The 26,245-nt window shown below is 33.9% G+C and overlaps 1 protein-coding gene and 1 pseudogene across 1 annotated transcript; one reads left to right on the top strand and one right to left on the bottom strand.

Moving 5' to 3' along the window:
• Nucleotides 1-443: 443 nt before the first annotated feature.
• Nucleotides 444-2,460, top strand: LOC143530162 (uncharacterized; annotated as a pseudogene).
• A 12,833-nt stretch (nt 2,461-15,293) lies between these two features.
• On the bottom strand, nt 15,294-21,049 carry LOC143530161 (putative WRKY transcription factor 57). The gene is made up of 3 exons (XM_077025777.1): nt 20,685-21,049; nt 17,034-17,177; nt 15,294-15,903 (listed from the first exon to the last, which is right to left on the bottom strand). Exons 1-3 carry the CDS (start codon nt 21,047-21,049, stop codon nt 15,498-15,500), a joined length of 915 nt encoding a protein of 304 aa, XP_076881892.1. The 3' UTR covers nt 15,294-15,497.
• Between the last annotated feature and the right edge of the window lie 5,196 nt (nt 21,050-26,245).

Below are 26,245 nucleotides of genomic sequence, written 5' to 3'. Positions count from 1 at the left end.
GAGTGTTATTCAGTTTATGCTCACCCCTAAGCAGTGTTGTAAAAATTTCGACTATGCGCCAATTAATCCCCGTTTAATCTCTAGTCGCCACCCCCACCGACCTGTCGCCGACTAATCTCCGTTTATCCAACATCGGTTAAAACTGAAAATTGTATACATAAAATTTGAAATATATGTGTATATTTAGAAATTTTACATAGAAATTCCAATCCGATTAACCCCGACTGATCTCTAGTAATCTCGATTAACTACCACTCCCTACCCCACTTCCCGACTAACGCCTAAACGATTTTTGCAACACTTCCCTTAATTATCAATTGCTTGCAATTTTACCCTAAATTTTTATAATAATAATAATAATAATAATAATAATAATAATAATAATAAAGTTTTAGCAAATAAATTATAAACCGTCAGATTTAATCTAACGAATTCAACTCTATTGATTCCACATGCCACCCCTTAATTTAGTATACTTAGCTTCCAACTCCATGCATGAACCAGTCATCCACCCATTCTCTTTGATCTTTTCAATTCTCTCTTCTCTTCTCTTCTCTTCTCTTCTATTAATTATTATGCAATTCGTTCCTTTCTTTTAGCCTCTCATCACTTTAATCTCACCTCTCTTTATTATTATTATTATTATTATTATTATTATTATTATTATTATTTTTCCCCAATTTTCTCCTTTTAATTTCATGCCCACTACCTGTTCGACGTAATGCCTCAATGACAATTTTCACTCAATCAACTGCTGTAAGCTCGTATACTGATTCAAAACTTGTTAATCTAACTGGGTATTGATCAAATTCAATTGGGTATTGATTAGAATTTGATCTTTGGTCTTTGGATCTTGTAACAATGGAAGATCAAGATCTTGATGAACTAAGATTTGTGTGTAGGTTGTGTGATAAAAGGTACCCAAGTGGGAAGTCTTTAGGAGGACACATGAGGTCTCATGTGATTACTGTGGCTGCATCCGCAGCTGCGAACTCGTCTGAATCCGATGAGAAGTTTTCGACTTTGATGATGGATGGCAACCCGAGTGCTTACGGGTTGAGGGAGAATCCGAAAAAGAGTTGGCGGGCGGGTGGATTGTCGACGTTTACGTCTCATTCGTACCCCGAATGAGAAGTTTTGTAAACAATGTGGTAAAGGGTTTCAGTCTTTGAAAGCTTTGTGTGGTCATATGGCATGTCATTCGGATAAAGATAGAAGCTTTAAAGATTATGATCATTCTTGGAGTACTAGTGAGAATCTTGATTATAATGATAAGGTGGTTATCGACGGTTATTCGGATACTGAAGAGCCCGAGTTTGATCATGACCCGACGCGTGTGACGAGGTCCAAGTCCAAGAGGTACAAGAAAGTTGTGATTAAACCATACTCTTTTAAGTTCTCATTAACTAATGGTAGTAGTAGTGGTGGTGGTAACAATATTCATTATAATTATGGATCATCGTCGGTTTCCGAGACTGATGAGCTTGAACAAGAGGAAGTTGCATTGTGTTTAATGATGTTGTCGAAAGATTCCGCTAATTGGGCCGGTTTTAACTCGGTTGTCGAGTCGTCGGATAATAATTTGGCTGTTCTCGAGACGAAGTCGTCTTCGGTTGAAATGAGGATTAGTAATAATAATAATAATAATGATAGTTTTCAGTTTGAGAATTCGAATTCCGGGTACGGGTGGAATGGGAATGGGAATGGGAATGGGAATCAGGCGACTAGGAAAGTCGAATCCGATATTTCGGTTGAGGAGTTGCTTAGAAACGGTGACCCGAGCAAGAAATCAAAACGCGTTTTTGATAAAACCCGAGAACTGTCTTATGAGCAAAAACTCGAAATAAGAAGGAATTTGTTTAGAGAAGTTGCGTATCGAGGTTCGTTAAAGAAACGAGCCCGTGATGATGATGTTGCGTATACTCCTGAACTCGAGCGGGATGGACCGAATAAGAAACGAAACAAATACGAATGCTTAACGTGTAACAAGGTTTTCACCTCGTTTCAAGGGCTTGGCGGGCATAGACCGTGTCACAAAAGGAATAATAATAATAATAATAATAATAATAATAATAATAATAATAATAATAATAATAATAATAATAATAATAATGTCGGGTCCAAACACGAGAGTGGTGAAAACAGTTTAGAAGGTGAATATGCACATACTCGAAAGGCGAAATATGAAAAGAAACCGAAGGCGAAAAAAAGAGCAAAGGGCACGAATGCCCGATATGTTTCAGGATGTTTAAATCGGGTCAAGCTTTAGGTGGTCACAAACGGTCTCATTTTCTCAATGGGTCGATCGATCATTTTGCAGCCATTGATCATGGCGCTCCATCGTATTCGGATATGATTGATCTCAACCTTCCTGCTCCAGAAGAGGACTAGAACTAAATGGACAAGTTGGTAACAAAGTTTAAAACTTTATGTTGTTTTTTTTGCATATTTTGATATAAATTAGAGGTTAAAAGTTAAAACTTAAAAGTTAAAAGTTGATTTTTTTTTCTTTGGATTATGTTCATCAAATTCTTGCTATGTTTCTTGAAAACATGTTCAATTTTCAAGATTTTGATAAAGGAATTGTGTCTAAATGTTTGGTTGTTTTAATATCCTGTGATGTGTTTTGGCTAGTGTTATCATGATTTCTGTTATGTTGATGCCTTTTATTGTTATATTGTTATCATGATTTGTTTTACATTATTAGATTATGACTTCTTAACTTATGATTCTTGCATTGCACTAGAAGTTAGTGATAAGAGTAGTTAGAGATATAACATCATGAGATTAGTCTTAATTATTCTAGGATTATATGTTATTAACCATTAGCTTAGTATAATATCTTTCACCACAATATATGAATCTTATGACACTTTTATTTCACCCACCCATGAGTAACAAAAATTTACCTCTAATATATTTATTACATGAAAGGAAAATTGGTTTTAAATAATCTAAACTATGCTTTATTGGCAGATAAATTATCTGACTTAACAATTGGCTGGTGATGGTCCCAACTAAATGTGCATTTGTTTACAACGGTCTGTGACTAACAGAACCCTAACGCAGTTAGTTGCAGGTCGTCGAGAAAAACGTTTTTGACTGGAAAACTCACATTTTTTGTTGGAAATCTCAATCTGGACACCACCACTACCACCAACTGAGTCATCAGAAACCAATTACAACCACCACTTGAGCACCGCTAACTAACTTCGACGGTGGTTCTAGGGTCCCGACGACTACAATAACTAGGCTTTTACTAGAAAAATATTCATAAAGGTCACAAACGTTTTTGACTGGAAAACTCAACCTGACACCACCACAACCACCACCAACTGACTCACCACCAACCAATTACAACCACCACTAATTGACTTCGACGGTGGTTCTAGGGTTCCGACGACTACGATAACTGGGCTTTTACTAGAAAAATATCCATAAGGTCTGATCTAAAGTTACAAAGAGGTTTGGGTCAAAAAGATTGAGTTTTCCAACAAAAAATGTAAGTTTTCCAGGGGAAAAACGTTTTTCCGATGGCATGCAACTAAACTAACGACGTTAGAGTTCTGTTAATCGATGATTGTTAAAACAGACACACATTTAATTGAGACCGCTACCAGCCAAGGGTTAAATTGAGACTGTTATTTGCCACTATGACATACATAAGATTTTCTAAAATCAATTTTCCTATATTGATATAGAAAGTGTTCATATTATAACCACTATAGCTAGCTATGTGGCCTCCGCAAGCGCAACCAACACCACCATCACCTTACAGGCACCACCAATTCGGTCACCACTGCCGCCTTTGCTGCAGCCAATACCCATTGCCACTAGCAGCCATTAAGATAAATACAACGAGTGAATATGTACTACTACTTTTAATATAAACGACTTATTTCAACTCAAGCTAATTTTAGTTGACCAGATTTTAACCTCAAAATGTTATTTTTTGTTTTTAGTTTGCCCATTTGACTCAAACTCATCTTCACTAAAACCAGTTCTAATCCAAACCTAGCATGAACACTAAACATACTATATTCAAGCTATAAAGAAGTCACATTTTCGAAAGTTGTAACGAAAAAATATCGAAAGACATACGATTTACTTGTACGTGTCAACATATGTATATCTCGATTTGGCAAAGCCTTGTAATATCCAGAACAATAAGGATAAAAACATAAACTAAAATAAAATAAAATAAAAAATAAAAAATAAATAAAAAAAAACCCATCAAAACACATACTTTATATTTTGTAAATATTACCAAAGTTAATTACAACAATACCAATACATTTTAACAACATATATTTCTTTTACTTTATATTAGGGGTGTCCAAAATACCCGAACCCGATTAACCTGACCCGACCCGAAACCGAATAAGCAAATTCGGGTCGGGTTAAATCGGGTCAAAAAGTATTAATCGGGTTATTCGGGTCAACCCGAATAACCCGAATTGTTAATAGGGTCGAGTTCCGGGTTCATTTTTGGGAAAAAGTCGGGTTTCGGGTTAACCCGATAACCTGATTAGTGGCGATACTTAACTTTATATACAATGATTAAAAGGTGAAATAAGCACTATAAAGGCAATGATGTTTCATTTATGTTGTGTTCATTTAAATAAACGAACGAGCATGAACACATATTCACTCGTTCATCTATGTTTGTGAATGTTTGTTTATGATCGTTCATTTAAGTTTGTTTACGTTCGTTCATGTTCGTTTACATATTAATAGAAAAATATTATTTGCATTTAGTAATTATATCACCCTAATATGTTTTATATTTGTTTGTTTGTGTTTATTTAAATGCGTTCATTTATGTTTGTTAATGTATGTTTGTGTTCGTTAATGTATGTACATATATGTTCCTTCATGTTCGTTTATCTTTGTTTAATTATGTTCATTTATGTTCGTGAATTCTTCGTTTAGATTTAAAATGAATGATCATGAACACAAATATTTGTTCAATTAAGTGTTCGCGTTCGATAAAAGTTAAATGAAAGAATACGGACAACTTTGTTCATGTTCGTTCGGTTCATTTACAGGTTTATATGTGAAATTGTAAGATAATTACTTGTGAAAGAAATTGAAAATTAAGTGGAATGAAAAGTTTTGCAACCTACAAGTTACAAACACACAAAACAACTTAAAATTATAAAGTAACATGGTTAACCGATTAACCCTACAAACCCGACCCGATAAACCCGAAACCCGAATAACCCAAACCCGAGTAACCCGAACCTTAATAGGGTCGGGTTGCGGGTTAGATATTTTTTAAGGAAACCCGACCCGTTTAACCCGATCGGGTTGACCCGATTAACACCCCTACTTTATATTATATATTTTAAAATTTTAAATTGTTAATATAAAGTCAAACCGGGTACAGTTGTCTTACCAGCAGTCCAGCATATCATTTGGGCCTATAGGTTGCATGGGTCATGAGTGAGTAAACAAAAAAAGTTGGGTAATTGGGCAAATAATTTGCCTGAGGTGCACATATAAGTTATTGGGCCTAATCCGGTTCGGTTTAGTTAAATAAAGTCAAAATCAGTTTTCTGTTCAAACTAGTTCGGCTCGAAACTGGTTTGCTTGCGGTTTGGTTTTAACTGGTTTCAACGAAGGAGTTCTCAACCCGATTACAAACAAACTTTTGAATTGATTCCCATGGTTTATGGCGTGATTCTGTTTCGTATTACAGACCATTTTTTCACCCAACTATAAGAAATGGATTCAATAGTCATCAAACACAAATTATTTCTTTTATTTTATCTAGTCCACTACACTTTGCAATGCAAAAGTTAAAATAAAAAATGAAGTCAGGGGTCTCGGTAAGAGCAAGCTCTCGATTTATTGGAGTAGATGAAAAAATTCCCCTCGTCCCACCCTCCCAGACCCTGTACCCAATGAGTGAGATTTTAATGTGCATGTTAGTTTGTTTAGTCATTAAACATGGCTTAGATTGCTCTCTTTTTTAGAAGAAAATGAAACCCTAAAGTAAAACGAACAACATTCTAGCACTGCTATTCATTTTATGGTTTTCAATCTTGATATTAGTCAGTTTCGGTATTCTTGTACTACCGGTGCCAGATCAGGTTGTACCGCCATAACCGGTACAATATTCAATTTGTAAACACCTTAGAGCGCATTCTCCACTACCAATGATTTGTTAGTTATTTATACCTCAATTAAACTATATTTAACACACCACTTTATTTTATAAAGATTTCCCTACACCTAAAGGCCAAAACAATGATATTGTATACCATACATATAAATGTTGTTAGGTATGCATACTATCACTTAGATTTATTTTTGGTAAGGAAAAAAAATATTAAGTGACAAAGGTATAACCATTACACATCTAACATAAGCATATATCATTTTCCTTTCTTTTTCTCATATTATTGTAGATGGAATAGATCAGCTATACGAGTACTTATACGTCTTGAATTATAAAGACTTCACCTTTCTAAAATACTAAATCATATCTATAACTTACTCATACCAAACTCGCTATGCTCCATCACATCACACAAGTTTCTAATTCGTTAAGGTCTAAGGATGACGAGTTTGCATCTTTGACACCTCTCTCATTCCACAACTCTTATTATTTCATTAGCGTCATATCATCATATCATATGTTTTTTAATGGTTTCTTTTATCGCTAATAAGTAAATACATGGTATGAATTTTTTTTGTCCCTAAACCATTTTTTAATTTAAATAATATAAATGAACAAAACTAATTAATAACAAAACATTTCATTAAGTGTGGTAGTTGGGAGTATTGGTAGAAAGTTAGTCCACTTTTGTGAATAGTGGTGGAATTGTGGAAAATTATTGTGTTTTAGGTTGATATTGTGAGTTTTTGACTTGAGTTTTTCTAGCGGATTTGATCCAACATGCTTTTTTTTTCTCGTTGTTTTGGCTGGAATTCATTGACATTTAACTTTGACAATTTTTCGAGAGAGAATAAAATTGTGTGTAAAACTGGAGAATGAATTTGATTTAACTAGTGGATTTTATTGAATTATTACTAAATAACGGTAGAGAGACTATGAGAGGGGGCGGTGATTCCATAAGGCATAAGGCACTCACACCTTTTATATGTGATAAGAAACTATAATTCTAACGGTAATGTTTAGTAGTTTAACTAGAAAATGAAAAAGTAGTTGGCATGCATGCATCAGAGTTCTCATTAGTTTTTATACATGCGAGTTTTGTGATTTGATTGGTTGGAAAAAAGTGACCTTAAGGCCCAAGCCCTAGGTGCCCATGTCATTTTGTTTTGGCGTGCTTTGACAAAGATTTAAAAGCTAAGGTGATATGTGGCGCCACCTCAATATTAAACTAAATTTGTTTATTTTACAAATAGTAATGATATTTTTTTTATAATATGATCATATTTTAAAAATAATTTAATACGTAGAGGTTTTTAATGTGATAAAACTTTGTGGGGAGCTGAGAAAAAATATAATATATGTGGGCCCAAAGGGGGTCAAGGTTGTCGACGACCCAAGCCCACTCTCCCATGAGGTCCAAAATTACTAAAAAGTATATATATTTTATATACATTTTTGTTTTAAAACTGAAGTAAACAAAATGACTATTTGATGCAATGGAAAAAGTGGTAGCCCGTGTAAACCACGGGATTGGGTAATTCCCATAAGAGGTATATTATTTTTATAGAATTAGGGGTATATTATTTTTATAGAAAAAATGTTCCTTGTGTTTTATATTAGCTATTTTAGTAACTTATTATTATTATTATTATTATTATTTGTTTGTTTGTTTTGGTCTGTATTAGACTTTAAAAATGCAACCAAATTAGTAAAGTTGTCGTGTTATTTATCACATAATTAAAAACATGATTTCAAATGCCCATCGTCCAAATTAGTAAAGTTGTCATATTAATTATCACATAATTTCAAATGCCCTCTTTTATACTTTTGGAAATACAACCAAATTAGTATAGTTTTATTTATCACATAATTAAACACGTGATTTCAAAGTCCCTTTTTTGATGCTCGTTCTAACACTCAAATTTTTAAAAGATTCTTGAAAACAGCTTTGCCCACTACAAATGGTCTAATGGGTGTGTATATGTTTTGATGTTCCATATACATCACCATTGCCTATAAATCATTCTCTTTTTCACCCACTCACACATGTAAAACACTACTCTCTCCTCCCTTCTAATAACATCTTGTTTTTAAAGTTCTTAGCCAAGAGGTAAACCACTCGTCGATGATTAGTTGGTAAAATTTTCCTTGCTTCTTGATCGTGTCTATCTTTTTTTTTTTAACAGCTAAATGTTATACACTATATTAAGGTTTGAACCTTTAACCTCTTATTTAACACTTAAATCACCTTACCATCGCATCATAATGGGAATTCTGATGGTGTCTAATGTCTTAACCCATGAATTTCCATTGATGGATTATTGATGGTTCCTGAATTTGAATTTGTCGATGGATATAACCAAAGGTTCACCAATAGTTCCTACTTTTTCACAGATAAGATAAGTGATGTGTCCACTTTCATAAAACTCCTTTAATTCTAGTGAGTGATTTTATATTTCCTTTTTATGTGGTACCATGATTTTTGTTGTCATGAGTCTAAGATTGATAAAGTTAAAAATCATATAAAAGGTTTAGCTTTATCTATTTCACTCTAGGCAGCAAATCTTGTGTGGGGTTGAAAATCATACAAAGACCATGAAATTTGATTTGATTTTATATTATTATTATTATTATTATTATTGGAGAAAATGACGATATAGTTTGACATATTGATGTACTCTGATACAATACAAAAGTGTAACATTCACAACATAATATCAAGAGTGTTTCTATTCATTTTAAATCACATGTAGAAGAGACGTGATTACATGTTATACGCGTCATGACATTATCACCAGCAGCTCTCAGCTACCAATACAAATTTTAACTTTTGTTTACATTTACATTCTCGACACTTGATAGATCCGTTGGTGATTTCTAACACATCACCTACAAAATTCTAGAAATAACGAAATATTTTATGACGAAGGGTCGGTTATTTTTTATTTTGATCAAAGTGATTCATCAACAAAAGACATATTTTCAATAGATGATGGCACAAAAAGATATCAAGATTACCAAAGCTACACATGCAATGGAGATGCATTAGAACTTAGAAACATAGGTCCATAAGAACTATATATAAATCTATATTTAAAAGATATTTTAGTTACAACATATGGTATTATAATGAAAAAAAAATAATAACTTAATATAAATACATCATAAAAACAAGTCTTTGAGATTTAATGTTCTCAAAAAGGATATCAACTATCAAGAATTGAGAGATGAAAGCATAGTAGTGGACTCACATATAAAATCATTTATGTGAGTGCATCTCTATCAAAAGTTTCATGCTCCTATATATATGGTGGGATAACTGTGAGTGCAATCTCCTGCAAGGATCAACTTAGGTAATTACAAAAATACCCTTTAGTGTGGGGTATATATTTGATCATTATCAAATCTTGAGCTTGATTATAAAGTGGGCCGTCCTATTATATTTTATAACTAGTTTGAGCCCCGTGAATTACACGGGGAATTGATAAACATTTTAAAATTTTGAACATTAATCAAAATACAATCGACTATACAATTATCATATATTTTAATAAAATTACAATTTGTATTAAAATTATAGGAATTATTAAAGAAACATTACGCAAATATTTACTAATAAGAAAAAATTACTTGTACAATACGTTTGCGGTTGTGTTGGTCAATATACCTAGTTTATCAATAATCAAAATTAGTCAATTTCTGCCTGTAAATATTGACAAAGCGATGTCCGTGTGAAAACACGGGTTCTTTCAAGTACAAGCCAACCATATATAATAAAACAAGATTATATATTAAATCTTAATCTTAAATATATATATAAACGAAATCTTCTTAAATTCTCTCAAACCACTATATTGCTTTATTTGTAAATGAAGGTTCATCATGCATTTAAACTGAATTCACGGGTTTGGGTCTCACCAAACCCATATACCTTTTAAACGGGTTATAACATCTTATTATATTAAAAATTAATCTCATCAAATATTTTATATGAAAATTCTATAAAATAGAGATATACTAAAAATTAGTATCCGGATTTTTTTAAAGATACTATTTATAATTAAGAAACAATTTTTTAGTAAAAAAAACCGGGTCATAGGTCTCACCAACCCCATATAGCTTTTTTAAATCGGGTTATAACATCTCATTTATTTGTGAAACTCTTTCATCATCAAATCCTAAGTATATTAATAACTTCCTTACAATAAATAAAATTAAAATCCAAAAAAATATATTAATATTATAAATGAATAATATAAAACAATCTCGTATTACAAGGAATAAAAGCTAGTTATATATATATGATAGCTAAGAAAAGAAGAACATGATTCTAGCCTTCCGAAACAAACTAAAAGAATAAATTTATATGGTTAGTATGTCGATTAACAAATTTATGATATTGTAGTCAATGTATATAATGAAAATTTTTAAAGAAGAAAGTATTTTAATTGACTTTTATTTTATATACCTGAAAATACTAAAAAAATAATAATAAAACAATGTTCCGACCACTTCAATCCCATTTGGCATGTTCTTTTTCTATAGCTAAATTGCTTCATTTTATTACTTAAGGATAAACATGACGTTAAAATATAAAAAGAAAAAAAAAAGAAATAAATAAACATTAACACACTTGCTTTATATATAAATAATAAGAATAATGCTATTAGGGTTGGGTAATGACCCACAAGGGATCCAAATAACAAAATGGGTTTAAAAATGTGAGGATGGTTGAGAGAGTGACAAGTGGCATATAGTAGTATTATTTTATTAGAGTAGTAGATGTATATTATTACCTAAAATGTCCGTGAACTTTGATCAGTAATCTTGTTTTGTTGATACAATAAAGATGTTACAACCTGTAAGTTAACCAATTTGCAAAGTATTAATTTATGATTCTTAAAAGATTGTATTTTATGTACATGCCAGAAATCAAAATAAAACATATTGATCATGAAATGTGATGATATATAAGCATATAACATCCTTAATGTGACATGTGAATACAAAAACCGAATCATAACATAAATAACCATAATAATGATAACCTAGAACCATATATCGATTGAAAGTTGATTGTCCGATTATGAACTTTTGATAACCGAGTTAATTATGATAAATTTGATAATCTGTTTTGGTGTGTAGAATATGGTAAGTTTGATAAACAATTTTATGCATAGGATTGCTACAAAGATAAATCGTCTGAAATTTGTTGAAATTAGACGTCATAATATTTGGTAAGAAATTTTTATAGAAAAATGTGTTGTTTCTCGAGTTCACCAACGTCCAAAGTTTACGGTTAACCGATGGTTGACCAAACTAACCGAAGCATTTACTGTTTTTTTTTTCAAAATACGAATTAAAGGAATCATGCATGATCAAAACTTACAAAAATCAACACACTATTGGTAGGTTAACTTTTGGCTCATAACCAAACCAATCTATGCACAACTAAACTGTCCCATGTATAAAATCATCTATCAAATTAAAATCTTGGTCTCTTGAACAAGGTTACTAATTGAAGAAGTTGCATGTTTAAAAAGCTAGGATGAGCTTGCCAACCCTAATATCAGGCTATGGTGCACACTATAGGTAGAGTTAGTATGTGGCTTGCAACAATTTAGTGGTTGGTTAATTACTTAATTGCACTTGATTAATAATTATATTTAGACTTTTTATTCCCTTGTATTTGTATTTCCTGTTTTTTTTTACCTTGTAACTTTAACACATATATTTGTTATAAAAGTTAAACTAAAGATCAAAATGTAAAGTGTACATGTACAATATGAATTCGTGACACTAAAGCACACAAAAACTTTAAAACCTTTTTTTTTTTACTTTAATTTGATTAACCAAAGCCAACCAACCAGGCTATAATATTGCTATAATTATTAAAGTGCCATACTAACCAATTATAACACCTTCACCATGGCTATAAATCTATAATATTGCCAGTTTTGTCCTTGCCTATACTTTTTTTGTTTTCATTTTTTTATGTGTAGGAATCTGACCCAACAATTTACATGGTAGAGTTTTAAATTCTGATAGGTTTTGTACCTCTCTTCTGTTTAGATTAAATTAGAGATTTGATTAAGATATCACATCAATATAAATTACATAATTGTTGTTGCAAAAAAGTGATGAAAAAAGTGGCTTTTGAAAATGAACTTTTTATATAAGTTTACCAAACAAAATCTTTGATATTGTTCTAAAATGTTATCTTTTCTGACTCAAAGCTAGCATCATCCGCATGCTTTCTAAATTGGATTTAAATATCACCTATCAAGTATATAGAATTAGTTCCCTTCTGAAAAAGGTAGCAATACCTTTGAAAATAATATCCTTAAGTATTAAGAAATTATATCAATCTAAGTTTGTGGAAAGTGCGTCCCATTGGAAGAGAACTTGTGAAGAAAAACATTTTTTAAAGTATTATAAAAACCATAATATGATCACATTATAACTTTGTGTCATTGTCATGATTATGATTTGGAGAATGATATGTAAAAAGGGTTAAAAAGGGGTGCTTCTAAAGTTGTTTAGATGTTTTACCCATACATAGAGGGTAAAAGTCCACTATAGATAAAAGTGAAAGACAGAAATGTGAGGTAATTGATTTAGACAAATTTTGTGACATAAAGTGTTAAGTTAAATAAATTATAATTACTATACCTTTTATTCACATTTAATAAAATATATGGGTGAAAAATAAACAGTTTACCATTATCTTTAAAATGGCACTAAAAATCCAATATTTACACTTTTTGTGTCACTAATACTTTTCATAAAACTTTTCTTGTAGTGCAACATTTTGTCCCAAATTGAATCTAAACATACAAACTAACTAAAATTTTCATTTAAGCTAGATAGCACTCACAAGTCATAAAGTTAACCATAAAATCTATTTGTCATGAATTTAAAAAATGACTTGAGCTCCATTAAAGCAAAATGATATTATAGTGATATGGTACATTGTGTAATTCTATTTCAATAAAATTAAAATAAAGGGTTGTTTGATAGCATCACTAAAAACTACCTTTAAATCGGTCAAAGATAGAAAGTGTTATATTCACTTAAAAGATGTATCTTAATGGTTTATGAAGCTACTTAATATTAAAAACTTATTGAATAATTAAAAGGTAAAATGATACATTGTTTTATATTTCAATAAAATTAGAATAAAGGGTTGTTTGATAGCTAGCATCACTAAAAAAGCTACCTTTAAATCGGTAAAAGATAGAAAATATTTTATTCACTTAAAAGATACATTTTAATGGTTTATGAAGCTACTTAATATTTAAAACTTATTGACTGATTAAGAGGTTACCTCTTAATTAGTCAAGACTCTTAATGACTAAAAACAAAATTGTCACAACCCCTAAGTTTTTCAAAACTTGAAAGAACTTTGAACATATTATCTCTTAGCTAAAGTGTTCAAAATATATATTATAAAGTTGCCTTAAGGCTTATCCCAATGTTGATGCTTTTAGTGGGTAACCTCAAGGATCTAGCTCATAATTAAAGACAAATAAAAACTGTTATGAACCTATTAAAAAAATAACACGTTGAAAAAGGTTATATAATAGCAACCATAATGTGTTCTAATACATGCATGAGATAATGTACAATCATTACACGCAAAATTCTTTAGGACCACATATGGACCATATATGTGTTGGCTAATACCACTTGTGTACAACTAGCTTAATTAGTCGACTATAACTAACTAGGACCATTCATTTTGGCTTTGCTTGTAAAGGTGCATCTACCATTAGTACATATATTATCTTAGTAATTAAGAGATATGGTGTGCAATCTATTCTTAATGATGTTTCACTAACCATACATATGTTGATATGCCCTACTTATAAAGTTAAAACTATTTGACTAGTCAAAGACCCCATTGTTTTTTTTAATAGCGTTTGAAGCTACCTTCAATACCCGAGTAGGTCTTTATGTGACGGGATGTTAATCGTTCGTACTGATTTTAACGCTCTAGACCTGACTCACCCAATAATACAATCAAGGAGAAAACTTATCACTGTGAAAAAACATCTTTGAGTCAGGTTTCAAACTTGAGACCTCCATGATACCAAGCGTTATAATATTGATAACATGATTGTGTTGACTAAATGTAGCAATCTTAATCGGTTAGACAATTAAATAGTTGGTGAAGCTGGCGTACGTCTAAGGATAGACTAAAAATATCGTTTTTTTCTATTATGTAAAGCAACTGATACGTTAATTATGATAAAGAGAGTAATAAGAAATTACAATGATGGACTTATTTTTTAAAAAAACAATTTAAAAGTCATACACATTGTAAATGAGCATTGTGTGACTTTTCACCCACTCCACACATTCATATATATATATATATATATATATATATATATATATATATATATATATATATATTTGACCACTAGTTATTATAATAACCAAAATAACACGTACATTCACAAGATATGATCTTGTGTTTTGACAAAACATATATAATAGGATTCTACGTCCAAATTAATTTATTTTTCTCTCTCATCACAAAATTGAAAATTGACATTAGGAGAACCTTTTGTCCTGACTAACTATCAAGTATGAACTTTTTGAATAAGATACTCTAGTCTCTATGTGGAATATGGACGCGTAAACCAGACTCAAGTCAGTCCGACACCCCAGGCCCGTGCATATAGTGTTACGATACAAATGATAATCAAGCTAGAGATTGTAGACGAAGAAGGGTCACATAAGAGAAAGAGATAAACTCTCAATTCAATAGTTGTTTATTCCATATCCAGGGCCGACTCAACGAATGTGAAGGCCTAAATCAAAACAAGATTTTGGGCATTTTCATAACTATTAATTAAATTTTTTTGATTATTACAAGTTTTGAACTCATAACCTATACTTTAGTAACAACCAAGGCCTACCCACCACACCAATACATTACTTTAAGTTTATTGTAACTATCATAATATATCTACACTATATATAATTTTTTTTTTGGATTTGGAGGCTTTTACTGAGTGGGGGCCTAAAGCCCTAACTTGTTTTCACTATCCACAAGCCACCCCTGTCCATATCCAAGTTCGTATATCTAACGGCCTCCGTTTAATACCTAACATATAGGAGCCTCACAAATTAGGTTTGACCTAATTAGTCTCAATCTATGCTATCTTAATGCCATCTTAACTAAGAATATAGTTATCTTATAAAGTATCAACAAGAATATTACATATTAGGTTACATTACAAGTTTTGCACTATTTCTATAAGAGCCTCATTGTTAATAATTAAAAAATTTATATAAACAAAGCTTGGCCATATATAAATCAAGGGTAAGTTTAATGATGAAGAAAGCACATACCTTACTACAATCACTGGTTGCGCATTCTTGGAGGCACTATATCACCGAGTAAGCCTTGATCTTTATGAGAATCTTGAGAGGACGGTTGAGCTATCTTGTTAGAAAAATGATCTCCTGATTCATTAAGTGGTGCTTGTGGTTGTGGCTGGGGTTGCAATGCGCCAATAGCACGCACTTGATCGAGGAATTGTGATCTAGAACTAGAATAGTTGAGTGGGTTCAAGGCTAAGGTATTAGGGGCCAATTGTCTTGCAAAAACACCTTGATCATGATGAGGTATTAGCCCTCTTGGAAACCCTATGGAGTGATGACAATGTTGCCCTTCATATGTTGTGATTACTGTTGTAGGATCTTCTGATGACCGTTCAACTCGTTTCTTAACCGTGCATTTGTTGTTTGTGCAACGGTAATAGCTCCTTCAAAAGAATTATGAATATTATTTAGAATACATTTTTCGAAACGACTTGTTCAAATCACAAAATAGACAATAAGTAATAAGCTAGCATATGAGTAGTTCTAATAACACCTACTTATTTAAAACACCTTATTTCTCTCACAAAGTACTTGATAAGCATTTTGGGTATGTAATTTCAAGCATTCTCATATGCAATGGTCCGATTTGTATTTCGATCGAGTAACCAACTTTGTTTTCATCTATATAAACTTCATTATAACTTTATATACCGTGTTATTCAACCTTGACGTCGGGTAACAAATTTCTCAATATCGCATACAAAATTACCCTCATCTGTAAAGTAGTATTTCTCAATCTTTTTGCAGTACCTCATGTATGTATGTATGTATACTTAGGTTACTAATAACTGAGTTACACTAATTTAGACAATGTTACATGAGAATAACACTACTATTATAGAGAGCACTTTTTTAACAAAATCCCAAAAGAAATATTAAACTTTAAAAGTCATTGACAAGCCATGATTGATTGGTTGAAACATAAAATGTGACTAATACCTAAAATTTTAGATTCTTTTAAGTATATATCAAAAGTATATGTATTATTTGTTAGAAACAGATCCACTGTTCCAACCTATGCAGTCGAAGTATAGTATCAGTTATATCGGCGATGTTGGCCGATATTCTTGATATCGGTGTTTTAAGTCTTTATTATCAGTTTTTTTGTCTTTAATGCTAGTGTTTTAAGTTTTAATCACTTCCTACTTGCTACAATTGTTAGTGTTAAATTGCTATATATAAATTTTTCATGATATTAAAATTACCGATATCCCACTGTGATAATCGATATCTCAAATATCAGTCCTTTACAGATATCCGATATTTTTCCACGTAATTAGCTGCATAGGTTCCAACCAGGGATGATATCTTGAACATAAAATGTGACTATGACTAAAAAGTTATTGCCATTTTAATTAGGCAGATGATCAACTAATTATCAGATAGTTGGCTTTATAACCTTTATTATCAAAATAATGAGGGCATGAAGCTAACAGATTCATTTCAATCTAAGCAAATATATAAGTGATTAATCATAGCATGTCTTATAATAAGAAACATTAGAAATGCAAACCTGGGAAAAGGACTATTTTTAACAGCTTTCTGTCCATATTTTCTCCATCTGTAACCATCTTCAAGATGATCAATTTCACTCTTTGTCATGAATGCAAAACGCGGCTGACTAATTCTTTTCGGTCCCTTCCTTTTAACCTTACCCCTGAAAATTATTTCAACCAACTTTAATCAGTTCAAAGAACTTCATTCATTGTTTAAATAAATGCTACTTTATATATAAATAACTGCTTAATTAAACTACTTATCAAAAAACAACTATTTAATTGAACTTCTAGCTTTAACTCCTCAAATTAGTAATTTAAAATGATGTTAATTAAAGAGGTAATAAAAAGCATCAATTTTTGCAACTGTTTTCATTATGCACATATACATACATATTCTGTTAAAGAATATGCACAAACAGAAAAAATGACCCCAACTACAAAGTTGTTGGCTTGTTGCATGTGGAAAGTATGCATTGAAAGATCATATTCATTTAATAGTGGTTAATAAACTTAATATCAATAACATTTATGCAACCCATATAAAAGAACAAATTAAGTAAATAATTTTGAACCAGCGGGGCTTGCTCCAATGGCCAGGAACACGATGGATGACCCGGATGTCCCGGGTTCAAATCCTGATTCCGACCGGATTTTACCGGGATCGCCAAGCCAAACTCGGATGCCAGCGTGGATCCCGATCATGTCAACATAGTTGGCCTGAGTGGGGTGGCGGGGCACGACGTGTTCGCGCAGTGAGATAATTAACTGTGAAAGTCACCGATCGAAAAAAAAAGTAAATAATTTTGTATAGAGTGATCGATTAATGATTTTCACACACAAGTGCAAGACAGCCAAGGGATAAACCTTCGATCAAAACAATATTATCATGAAACAACAAAACAGAAGGTCATATTTGCGAAAAAAACGGATAAACCTTCGATCAAAACAATATTATCATGAAACAACAAAACAAAAGGTCATATTCGCGAAAAAAACGGATACAAGAACTAAAAGACAATGAAACAAATCAATAATACACAAAAAGAAAGCTACATCTTATGCAAAAAACCATACTAAACCAAAAGGTATATGAATATGCAAGACATAAAGAGAAAACCAGATCTATTATTGATTTTAAATGTAGTACACTAGTGAAATGATGTTTAATAACGGTTATATATATATATATATATATATATATATATATATATATATATATATATATTCTCAGTCTCATTTATTAGAAATATATGTGACAACAAACACTTTGATTAGATGCATTATGTTTAGTAACTTTTATGCAAATTATACGGAGCCACATGTGCAATATTAAAAAGCAAAAATCAGTGTCTTAACGATTTACATGTTCCTGAAATAAAGACAATCATAATTTACTTGTTTTAGAAAAGTAGCAGAAAAGATATGTTACTGGATATGTCACTATATGTTATATATAAAAAATGATTACAATATTTTTTAATATTGTACCAACCAAAAGAAGAAAAATAGTTTGCTAAACTGGTAAATATAGAGTGTAATTTTGATTTTGTTACAAAGATTATATTGTAAAAACAAAAATACTTCTATAAAAACTATAAACAAGTAAAAAAATTTAAATGAATTGTTCGGTTTCAAGCAATATACACACCGCTCGAATCAGATCATCTGAGAACTCACTTGAGTTGTGAGAATCAGAGAAAACACCATTTAGCAATATATTTTTTTCAAATCTATTATATGTAAATTACATTTACGAAAATTAAACAGAAAAAAGTACGTGAATCGACTATAAAAATAGTTGTAACGAAAGTTTACATATATGCTTGAAAACTGTAATTTGCATAGATCGATGTAACGAACATTTACATGTTCATTACACATGTTTAAATTACAGTATTCACACATATATGCAAATGTTCGTCACACCTATTTTTATAGTTGACTCATGTATTTTTATTTTTTTTCGTAGATATAACTTACATATAATACATATGAAAAAAAAGCCTGTTAAACGAAGATCGATCTCTTAAATTCTCGCAACTCAAATGACTTCTCAAATGATGTCTCTCCACAGCACCAGCACACACACACACACACATATATATATATATATGGCATATGATCTTTATACACCGCCATGAATTTTCACACACCATCTTTCGCCTATACGTCTCGTATAAGGCTATAAGAATCATATAGGACCCGAGTTGTTAAAGACCTATACGATTCGAAGCTATACGAGCCGTACATGACCTGAAAAAGTTGTTTTGTGTGTTCCCTCTGTACACTTGTCAGTCATGTGTTGCTTATGCAGCCCGTATAACACTATAGCCCTATATACAAGTCATATATGCTTATACAGTCACCATGAAAGTGGTTTCATGGTGTATGAATATCACATCCCATATACACGCATACATATACGTTGAATACCGTATGTTATACGTTACGGTAAAATACGGTACAGGTTAAACCTGTTGGGTAAAAGAGTGTTCTTACTATCACTAACTGACTCGTACTGTCGTCATTTTATGTAGAAAGCAAAACCAAAACCAAAACCAGCACGCCACCACCGTAACGGCGGAATTGATGCTTTCTAGCTAGGTGTATAACTAAACAGCCCTTGGATTCCAAGTAATTCACAAAAATGCCATCACAACTTGCTTTAGCAGCTTTTCGTAACAAATTCGTTTTAACAAATTATTCCTTAAAAAATAATATTCACTTATTCACTCACCATTTTCATGATAAACAAGCACATAAATAGTGAAATGAAATGATTATTATTATGCACTAGCATAATGTTTATGAAATAATGAAATCGGATTTTATATATTTTAAAATGTTGTGTTAATTATTAATTGTGATGTTAAACACACACGTGAGAAGAAAGTAAGTAATATTATTATTATTATTATTATTTGAATAAGCAAATCCGGATAAGAAGCCGGAAACCGTAGATGCTTCAACGATGATGAAGAAGAAATCAACCACACCTCTTGTTGTCTCGTACCGAATCTTCAAAACACAAATACTCGTTAGAAGGGGTAAGAGACCGGACTCTCATATCACCGATGCTCAAGTCAAGTCAATATTTTGTTAACATCATGAAAATAATCTTCGAAACACAAATACTCGTTAGAAGGGGTAAGAGACTCTCAGACCATCGACGCTCAAGTCAAGTCAATATTTCATTCACATAATAAAAAAAACATAGACTTTTACTGGTACGAAATAAGCCACTTCAAATAAATTCATTGCTCCTGCCATAGAATACTATTGGCTCCCTAGTAGTTTACCAGATAAATTGATAAGCTGGACCTTCCTTGCCTGGCAAAAACCGGTGGTTTCTTGGTAACGACCGGTTAAAGCTAAAGTTCCATTAAATAAGCGTTTTCACTATAATAATCTCCTCCTCAATATATTCTATAAAAAATTTATTTTATGGTGACTGACTTGAGCGTTGGTGGGTTGTCACTCCGGTCTCGGGGTCTCTACCCCTTGGTAACGTTATATGATGGTGAATCAAATACTGACTTGAGCATCGGTGGGTGGTCACTCCAGTGACACCACCTAACGAGGTGTGGTTGATTTTATCTTCATCAATTATCAATATCAATACTGCATCAACAACTATATATATATATATATATATATAAACTCACACTCGATCTGACGATGTTGAAGGTTTTCCACCGGAAACAGCATCAGCTGAAACGGTAGAAGACTCAACTCGGTCCTCCGATGAACTCGTTGATACCAAAACCAATGGATTAGACATATGAGACATGGACACATCCCCTGCTTCATCAACAGATCCTGACTGCACCTCACTACCATCAACACCTTCGGATTCAATCCGATCGAAAATTGACGGTGCTGCAGGATTGAAGCTCCATCCGGAATCATTCAACACGCTGCTTTCTTCTCTCCATCCGAAGGTGTAATCGGTTGCCGGAATCGTCCACGTGGAGTCGCCGGAGAATCCGCCGGTGACCGGATTAATGTTATTATTATTATCATCATCCATACATACACTGATACAAAGATATTGAAGCTAGGGTTTAGCTTTTGAGAGAGAGTGTGTGTGTGAAAGAGTGAGAGAGAAAGAGGACGCGTAAAATTCTGTTAAAAGAGGTTCTAGTCGATGATTTATTATTATTATTTTTATTATTATTAAATTTATTTTCTAAGTTTGGGAATTTAATAGTTATTTAATTTTGCTTCTAGTGAAGGGTTTGGTAATAGAGACTATACGTTGATAATTAATACGGGGTTTAACGTTTTTTTTAATGTCACTGTCATATAAGCATTGAACGTTAAGTAACTTAATCTTTAATCATATGTTGTAGTTTGATTAAAAAGTTATACAAAAAAATACTAATTGTGATTGGTTGAGGTTGCATGGACAACGTCACTCTTCTGTCTAACGTCCGTTAAGGGGGTGGCACGTTGCTTTAACATTAGCAGCGCGTTGTATAGTGGCGTCAAATGCATAAATGACAGTGATGCGTACTTAAACTTTCATGTATAAAGTTGACGGTATTTTAAGCTGGTTGGATACGTAAACCTCATCGGTTCGATAGTTTGTTTTCTAAACTACCGGATCTGACAAATTTATGCATTTACTGTCTCCGGCGATTTGCCTACTGGCAGGTTTGTCACTATCGATAATTAAGTTTTAATTACCAATCAAGATTTTTTTTAAACCATTGTTTCTGCCATGATTTTTAAAAATGTCGAACGCCATTTCATTTTGGAATTACGTGTACTTTGAAATTTACTAAATTTCACTTTTTATTACCATTAATTGATTAGAAAAACTTAATAGTAATAAAAACATACGTGACAACATTTATTACCTGTCGCACAACGCCTTTCTTAAACAAAGACGAACCAAGGGTATTATGTCAAGTGATAGAATACAGTTTTCTTAAAATGCCGTCGACTTAACGATTAAAAGTCAACAATCCGACAAGTTTTAGCATAGACAGTTTGAGAAACGTCATACATCATCTTCATTTTGACTAGTTTCTTTTTTTAACAACATTTTTTCCCAAGTCTGCCTATAACGATTTTTCGCTATTGAATGCCTTAGCTAGTTAGCTCTAACTCGAAAACACCCTTTACGATGCAAATCCCAGCAACCAGGAAATTGACATAAGAGTCGAATCACGAGCCAACGACGCGCCTCTCATAAAATAAGCAACCAGACTGTTGATATTTTACACCTTTTACTATTTGTTTAATATAATTACTAGTTTGGGATTTAATAATAATTTACTTTTGCTTCTAGTGAAAGTTATATATGTCGATGAATGAATAGGTAAACGATAATATTAAAAAATCGGTGTCAACATTTAAATAGTACGGAGAAGAAGCGAATAGAAGGATTAAAGGTTGTTCGTCAATCTAATACCACGCGCATGGAATGTACATGTAAGTCACTTGCTATATCTATAGGCCTATAGGGACATAGTGACATACACCATAATTTTATATCATATCAAATCAAATCAAATCGAATTAACCATTTCTAGTTAGTTTTGAAACCAATTGGCTTGTAACTTTTGTTTAGTGGTTTAATGTTTGTAACCACACCTTGAATTTAGGCTTTATTCGTTTTTTGATCTCACGTATCGAACCTAATTTCGAATCATTCTATAGAGGTAGGGTATCAAAAAGACCCAAATACCCATAAGTACTACCCGCGGGTCATAGAGGAACCTCTAATAGGCCACCCGCAGGGCATACGGATCACCCGCATATCACAGTAGAGGAGGAACGTCCTCATACCACGCGCGGAAACATTCCTGCACCCTCAGAAGTCGTCCGCAAGACAGGACATCAGTCCGCCCGAACAACCAGGAGGAAGTGCCGGCGGAACAGCTGTCATCAACCAGTTATCACCTAGAAGAATATTCACAATTGTTACTTGAGGAATACGTGATTTACCAGCCAATGAGCAAAGGACACCTGGCCAGGTTGTTATAACCGTGCACATGGCCAGGAGGCGAGCCATCCTATCATTGGGCGACACGTATCCAGGTTGTTATACCCATGCACATGGGGCGTATAGCTCAACCTATCATAAAAGAACATGCGTCCAGGCGGTTATCGAATATCTTCTAGAAGAGGACAGCTGGCCCAATCACCTTCCTACATCTTTCGGCTATAAATACCTTTTCAAACGGTATGAGGTACTCATTCACTCACTTGCATTCTGACTACACTTAGTCTGTTTACTTCAGTACTTTCTCCATTTACGAATGTTGCTGATTCTCACGCCGGAGGGTGGTTACAGGAAGACTCCCCCTCTTGTCCTCCCTGTAACGAGACTCACGGTGTCTGTTTTGCAGGTTTTGGTCATTGGACTTTGGGAAGCTACACTCATATCTTATTAATAATTATCGTACTTTACCCTGTGGACTCATTGGATCCAGGACCCATACCCGGGGAACGGATCCGTGTTTCTTCATTGGCGCCATCCGTTTTTGGTGTTAGAATTGCATAATTTTTTCTCCGTTGGTTTTTTGGTTCGTTTGATATGAGTAAACTTCCTAAAGGGCCGACGAGAACTCCTGCACCCGATTCACGTGTAACTAACACAGAAGCACCTCCGGGTCTTTGTAATTTTGCACGTATCACGACTCCAAGTGGCCGTGCTCTTGAACGTGTCCCTGCTCCGGGGTCACGAATCACTGAGGTAACACCTGGGGGTTTTACCCTAGAAAATGTTACAGAACCAACCGGCCCCACTCCCACAAACATGGGACGTGCCTTGGCACCGGAAGGTTCCAATTTGGGTAATCAAAAACGAATTACGGAAGAGACTCGCCGGAAACAGCCAGAATTGGGTCTGGAAAATAATTCAGGCGATTCTGATATGGCGAGATCTCATCAACGTAATTCTAGATCCAGAGGAGCATTAACTCCTGAAGAGTGGCTCCACGTGCAACAACAAAGTTTGGTGGCTGATACGAGCGTAGAAAACGTAACGAACGACTTCACGCTCGCACTTTGGATTATGAGGAATCCCCTAGGGGATCCCCTTCCCCTCCACCAATAGTGAGAGGAAATCAGATTCGTTACAGCCAACAGGCGGAGCCAGAGTTAGGCGAATTACCGAGGCTACGCCCTCGTCCTCGCATAGACATGCGGATACCATCTTATTTGGACGAGTTTGATAGTTACAATTCATCTTACCACCCGGGAGATTACAGTATGTATACCAGGGATAGTAGGATAAGCTCGCAGGCGAGAAGTAGTCGTTCGCATGACATAGTCCGCCACACCGAATACCATAGCAATGCTGAACGAGACTTTACCAAACCATATCGCCCCGCGGCTTTCGCCGAAAAATCAAAGTTCATAGCAAGTATTGCCACAGCACCCTTTCCTGTCAATGCTAAAATGCCTACATCAGTGGGTAAATATAATGGTATGACTGATCCAAGTGATCATCTCCAGAATTTTATAGCGGTAGGAGGCGTTAGTGGTTGGACGCTCCCCTATTGGTGTCACATGTTTGCATTGACATTAACAGGGGCAGCAAGAGAGTGGTTTGAAAAGTTACCTGACGGAGAGGTTTCTAGTTGGGACGATCTGGTGAAAAAATTTTCTCAACACTTCAGCCAGCAGAAGAAACATACGCGAGACCAATCAGAAATTTTAGAAGTCGTTCGTCGCGATAACGAGTCTATAGATGATTATATCACCAGGTTCAATGACGAGAGCCTGAACATCGGTGGAATTAGCAAAGACATGCTTCGTGGTGCCTTCCGCAAAAACGTCAGATGTGATGATTTAGTCCGCACACTTACTGGCAGAGATGGAATGCCAAAAGAGTGGGACGATCTCATGACTGCAGCAAAGGTGTATGCGAACACTGAAAAAACATTGAGAAGTGGTAACTCAAAGAAAAAATTTTAAGTCGAGTTTCAAACTCTGAGACCAAATAGACAGGTGAAAGGCCCTATCTGGTCGAGACTTCAGCCAAGTACGGAAGCACCAAAACCATTTGATGCACGATCCCTCATAGGCAACAAAAACAAAGCGGGACCCTCAAGCCGAGGTCCCAATAATTGGACTCCTCTTTCAAAGACTCCTACCGAAATTCTCACCACGGAGAATGTGAATTTTAGAAAACCGCAGCCACTGACGAGAAGGTCATTCCTTGACCCGAAAAAGCGTTGTTCGTATCATGATGACATTGGTCATAATACGAATGAGTGCAGAACATTAAAAAATGAAATTGAAGCGGCTGTAAAGTCTGGAAAACTTGGACACCTGGTAAAAGGTGGGAAACCTGACAATGCTAAAGCTCCTGCACGGGATATCCAGGGTCCGAGTAAAAAGCAAGTCAGAGATTTAAACGTCCATATGATACAAGGCGGATACGATACAAGGAAAAAGAGGAAGGAGTCTGATGACGAGGAATGGAAAAATGAGCCAGTGATCTTTCCTCGAATCAAGGGGGGCCCGAATAACAAAAACCCCTTGATCATCATTGCCTTATTCGGACACTATCGTTCCCAATATGTCTTCTTCGACACCGGTAGTACTTCGGACATTATGTATGAACAATGTTTTGAACAGCTTGACGAAGAAGACAAAGAAATATTAAAACCCATCCACGCTCCAGTATCTGGGTTCGGAGGGGAAATAATGCATCCGCGAGGTGTAATTTCATTCCCAGTCACCCTAAGCGACAGAATTCATTCTAGGACCGAGGAGGTCGAATTTTTGGTTCTGCCAGCAACATCAAAACATGACATTATTCTTGAACGAGATGCGATTGGTGACTTTAATGCTCATCCGTCCACAGCACACAGTGCGGTAGGAGTTCCAACTTGCACTGGCATAGCAATAATTCATGTTAATCGGCACTGCTTTGCAACCGAGAGCTCAAAACCTAGCAAGATTCCAAAACAAACTGTGAAGACTGAACCAGAGAAATGGGTTTTGAACAAAAAATTTCCTGATCAAACTGTAACAATAGGACCCGCTATTTCCGAGATAGTACGGACATTCTTGAAACAATTATTATCGAAGAATATTGATGTTTTTGCATGGCAACCCGCGGATATGACCGGTGTCCCGCGGAACATTGCGGAACACAGATTAAGGGTAAACCCGTTGTTCACACCAATTGTTCAGAAACAACGTAAGATGGGTACGGAACAAACAAAAGCAATGAAAGAGCAAGTCCAGGACCTCTTACAAG

This window comes from Bidens hawaiensis, unplaced genomic scaffold (assembly GCF_021521415.1).
Source record: "Bidens hawaiensis isolate Kalapana, Puna unplaced genomic scaffold, B.hawaiensis_p1.1 tig00008858_1, whole genome shotgun sequence".
NCBI classification, from domain to species: Eukaryota; Viridiplantae; Streptophyta; class Magnoliopsida; order Asterales; family Asteraceae; genus Bidens; species Bidens hawaiensis.
This window is presented reverse-complemented; position numbering and strand designations above follow the sequence as displayed.

Excerpts from the sequence above, each read along its gene's own strand:
- LOC143530161 (XM_077025777.1), bottom strand. The coding sequence starts at position 21,049 with ATGGATGATGATAATAATAATAACATTAATCCGGTCACCGGCGGATTC. Across the intron at positions 17,178-20,684 it reads TCAACATCGTCAGATCGAGT|GGGTAAGGTTAAAAGGAAGG; the intron begins GTGAGTTTATAT and ends AATAATTTTCAG. Across the intron at positions 15,904-17,033 it reads AAAAATAGTCCTTTTCCCAG|GAGCTATTACCGTTGCACAA; the intron begins GTTTGCATTTCT and ends ATTCTTTTGAAG.